Genomic DNA, 4,639 nt, shown 5'->3' on the forward strand with positions numbered 1-4,639 from the left:
TTCCGCGAAACATCCGTGTAGTGAATTAACGAGCAAGAAAGCACGAGGTTAGAAGTAAAAGTAGTAGACTTTCTCGGCATACATTCCCCTTTTACTGTGGCGTGTTTGCAATGCTAGGCGAGTACTTGACAGCGCTGCATGAACAGCACAGTCTTGCGGCGCATAATATTTAGACTTATCGGAAACGTTCACTGACATACAACGACGTGGACGGCGGTTTCATTGTAGATATACATTAGACGTCTTCGTGCCGACTTTTGGCGTGCGCGTGTGAGGTCCGCAATGTCATTACAACCACGTAACTTCTCGAGCCCCGTTTGCGTCCGTCTCCACCGCTCACGATAAATTTGGAAAAGGTAAAGTAGGGATTAGGGCGTCAGAGTTGGCAAATATAGGGACTATTTTTTTTTCGCGGCTACTTACCTTCATGTAATCAGTAAGAATAAAAGTACTGAATTGGGCCATTGGGTGCATGGTCATAAAGAAGGGAAAAAGCGTGAAGTCAAATAGCTTTCTTTACGGTCGCTAGTTCAGCGCTCTGCGCTTATGTCGTTTCGCTGTCCCCTGTATTTCGGGCGTCGTATTCTCTCTTTATAATGCAGCTAAGACTTGCCGATTGGCACAGCGAGTCTCATCATTGGGACAGGCCGTTTATAGAGAAATCTTCCAGTTAATAGTGACCTGCAGCCTGTGGGTATGCACAGGGCTGCCGCTATTTTTAACTTGCGCTCCAAGAGAGCTATAGCGCTAGAGCTCTAGGGGGGTATGACCTCGACCGCACTCATCTTGACTACCGTTTTAGAGCACACAGAAGTTTGTACAGAAGTGGCACAGCAATCCACAAGTGCGCAGTGTGCCTGATAAGTTTTGTGAAAATATTTTATGAAATAATTTCCTGCGGCGATAGCTACAAGTTTTGCTACCAAACGGGAACAACTATGCTGAAAAGGTTATCTCCATCGATGTCATTGAGCGTCAATTAGTTAGAGGGATAGCTCTTTCTAATAAAGAAATGGAGAAAGGAAACTAGGAATGGGCATGAAAATTGATATTGCTGTTCCTGACGGAATAAGATATACAACCAGTGTTACAGCTGTCAACCTTTTCTTTTTATTTGGCAGTGTATTTTGGCTCTTGTCTAAGCCTTCTCATTATGCTTTGTATCCAGCACTTTTCTGCTGCAAGCCTCTTGTTAGTTACAATAGTAACGCCTAATTTAATGCCTTGAAGTTAACCACCACGACTTGCCCTGCCGTGCATAAAAGAATGACTCAGAAACTTTTCGCATAATGCGACTGCGACACTGATTTATTCGGCTTCGTGTACTCCACCTTGCGGGGAAGACATCAGCCCGTGACAAAGCACGCAGGCGCGTCAGGCAAGCTGCCTAGCGCCTGCCGTACCCATAGTGACCGTATCCACCGTAGTGGCCGTATCCTCCGTAGTGGCCGTGGCCGTATCCTCCATAGTGGCCGTGACCGTAGCCGCCGTGTCCATAGCCGTGGCCATGCCCATAGTGGTGGTAGTAGCCGGCAGAGACGATGGTGGCTAGCAGCACAAGCATCAGGATGGTGAGCTGGGGAAGAGGGCAGGTGCGGTGAGACGCGGAGAACACACTGCGCACGCTCTGCCGCAGGCTCACACAGGTTTAAAGCATTGCCATAACAATTTTACAAATCTTGAGTGCATTCATGCAGCTCCGTTGAAAAAGGGCGTCAGTCAAATGTAACGGAACGGTGAGCTCACAAAGAGCACTCCAACATCTACTTGAGATGCATGTTGGCTAGTTTTTTTTTGTCATGGGCGTAGCGTTTGTAACCCTTCCCTGTCCGTTGGTCCCTGCGTTTCTCCTCTCTTTGAGCGGGTTGACAGCTAGCCCCACGAAAAAAGGTTATGAAATGAAGGGAGAAGTCACCATGTGGTGCACACTTTGGCAAGTGTTTCGTGCTCCGTTACATAGTCTAGCTGTCTCGAAAAGAACACTTCGATCTTTAAATTTAATGGTGCAGTACCATTCAGCACTTACTTACCAATCTAGTGCTGAGTGTACCACACCACAGGCTCAAATTGTGACTCAATCTTCTGGAGCATGATCAGTGCTTGATCCTTTCGCTAATGTGACAGTTGTCATTGGGCCTGTCCTATCGGGCGGCTGACCAACAGGAGCAAGAACGAGACAGTTCACAACACATGCGCTGTCTTGTCCCTGTCTTGTCACTCTTCCCATTTTCTCTGCCTACCGCAGGGATGTCGTCTATTTGAGAGTAACAGAGCCCCCACAAAACTTTGAGCTGGCTTCTGTACACACGACGTACGAGAAAACTGAAGCAGAGTGCTGGAAAAATGCAAGCGCATTGTCACAAACGCATTGTCAATGTTCTACGTTGTCCTTTTCAAAACATGATTCAGGCCAGAGGTTTTAGGCGGAAACCGTTATGTGGCGTGTTTTCAATGAAGAATTCATGCCGAGCGTGGAACGTGTGAGGCCTTTAGGTAGGGGGAGGTAAAGGCAGCACACAGGGTTTGCACAGAGCTGACTTACATTTTTGAATAAAAGGAGATGGTGTCCTCATGCATTGTTACTACACACTAAGACGCCTTGCAAAGTTCGAAGAGACTGGGCTAGCATATGGTGCTGCTTTGCACCACAGTTCTAATACAAATGGGACATTTTAAGGCCAACGTACTACTGGGGAGAAAAGTTTCCGGGACGCGAGTTCTAGGAAGAACGTTTACTGCAGCTCCACCTCGCCACCCAGTCGCCTCATATTTTCTGAAGGCATTAAATGCCTAAATTCTCCTTCCCGTCTTCACAATATCAGGCGACTGGGTAACGAGGTGGAGCTGCAATAAACGTTTTTCCTAGACCTCGTGTCTCGGAAACTTCTGTCCTCAGTAGTACAAGGCATCATCGGGCATATGACCGTGGAGTCGTTCATATATATAGTAGCGTACCCTTGTTGTCCTGGCGGTGCGGCTCAAGACAAGACAAGGCAAGACATGGTCTCACCTGCAGTCCACGCGAGATTTTGGGATACCGGAACCAGGGTCATAATAGCAGTTATTTTTTTTTCTGGAGACGTCAGAATGCCGGTTCCTCTCACAAAATGCTACAACATTCAGAGGATGTATGCCCCATGCATTCGCGTGGTAGCCTCCAGCCATCTCTATGCACTTCACATCAAGGTGAGGGAATGAAAATTTTCATTCTTTTTTTGTTAACTCCTATACGGTCACAGCGCGCTTGCTGCTGTGCTTTTCTGCCTTCACGCGATTGTTCGTTATCTTTTTTGAGTTCTTGTTCGCTTTCTTCACTAACCTCATTGGTACTCTGGCTACACGCACGATTTCGTCCCCGTGCCAGGCAACATGAGAGTGACTGCAAAAAGTCCTTGGGAGCCTTTTCATTGTCTTTGCGCTGACGAGGCATACTTTTTAAGGATCCCGCCCTGCAGGGAGCGCTTTAATGAGGCTTGCAGTGGTGCCGTGAAACTTTCGCAGGTGCGGATACGAGCGAGTCTCTGGAATGCCGACAGTCACGTTCAAAGCGGTTGTCCATAGCTTTCAAGTACAAATCCCGTCGCGCCTATTAGGAGCCGAATTTTTGGCGCTTAGCACTGCGCACCTGTGGAGAATGAGACGGAGCACTTGTGTTGCAGTCATTACGAAGCTTGACCTGAGGAGTTTTTCGGTACAAGGAAATTTAACGAATGCTGCCTGCCTTTGTGTACTTCCGGAACCGCAAGATCATTAAAGGGGAAGTTTCACGGATAAAATCAAGCAAGCCTTTCTAGAAGAAAACTGAACACAGCAGCGGGTCTTTGTTGCAGGACATACAAGGCAGCCTCCCTGTGGTCAAGATACGAGGACACGGCGGGGCACTTGTCGGTGAGAGAGAAAAATAACTCGCACTACAGAACAGTGCGCTGCTATGAACGGCGTACGTTCCCTGAAAAGAAAAGTTATCTATGCTATACTTAATGAGCGTGACGAAAACGAGTATTCTCATCAGAGCCTCTGCGTAGAGCCGAAAACAAAGCTTTTTTTTTTTTCAGCTTGACGCTGGTAGGTTCACAAATAAACGTGTATTATGGGCGCTTTCCCTTAGGAACGCGTCAAAAGAAATGAGCCTACGGTACTTACAACAACCTTCATGGCGACTTCTTCCGCTCGCTGCGATCGGGAGGGCAACAGGTAGCGCTGTCAATACGTCGTAGTGCGAAAACTGCCGTGTAGAATGCCGAGCATCGCTGCTCTTTTTATAAGCGGCCAAATGTCGGTCAAGTCAAGGCGGCTGCCGCCTTCAAAGCAAGCGTAAAATTGTCGCCAGCTACCCATCACTTTCGTGCCACGTGTCCGGCGCTTGCTTCAACCCCCCCCCCCACCCCCCCCCCTTCCCGCGAGCATTGCGCGGCACGCGTGGACCGAACCTTTCATTGTTTCCAGCGGTCAAAGTGGGGCGCCCAGTTTAATTGTTGCGGGCCGCGTAGACGGAGAAAGGCATGTCGCTCTTTCAGAATCGGTTTGAAACCCGAGCTCTGGTTCGTAGCAGCGAACTTTCTATTGACCGTACACATAATTTGGGTCAACAAGGGAACCGTGCGCGAGGCTGGTATTTTCCGTCACAGTGGCGATTGAC

At 48.4% G+C, this 4,639-nt stretch overlaps 1 protein-coding gene across 1 annotated transcript; it reads right to left on the reverse strand.

The window, feature by feature from the left end:
- Nucleotides 1-1,303: 1,303 nt before the first annotated feature.
- On the reverse strand, nt 1,304-4,322 carry LOC144094566 (uncharacterized). The gene is made up of 2 exons (XM_077628488.1): nt 4,144-4,322; nt 1,304-1,576 (listed from the first exon to the last, which is right to left on the reverse strand). The coding sequence occupies exons 1-2, from the start codon at nt 4,153-4,155 to the stop codon at nt 1,388-1,390; spliced, it is 201 nt and encodes a 66-aa protein (XP_077484614.1). The 5' UTR covers nt 4,156-4,322; the 3' UTR covers nt 1,304-1,387.
- Between the last annotated feature and the right edge of the window lie 317 nt (nt 4,323-4,639).

This window comes from Amblyomma americanum, chromosome 1, assembly GCF_052857255.1.
Source record: "Amblyomma americanum isolate KBUSLIRL-KWMA chromosome 1, ASM5285725v1, whole genome shotgun sequence".
NCBI classification, from domain to species: Eukaryota; Metazoa; Arthropoda; class Arachnida; order Ixodida; family Ixodidae; genus Amblyomma; species Amblyomma americanum.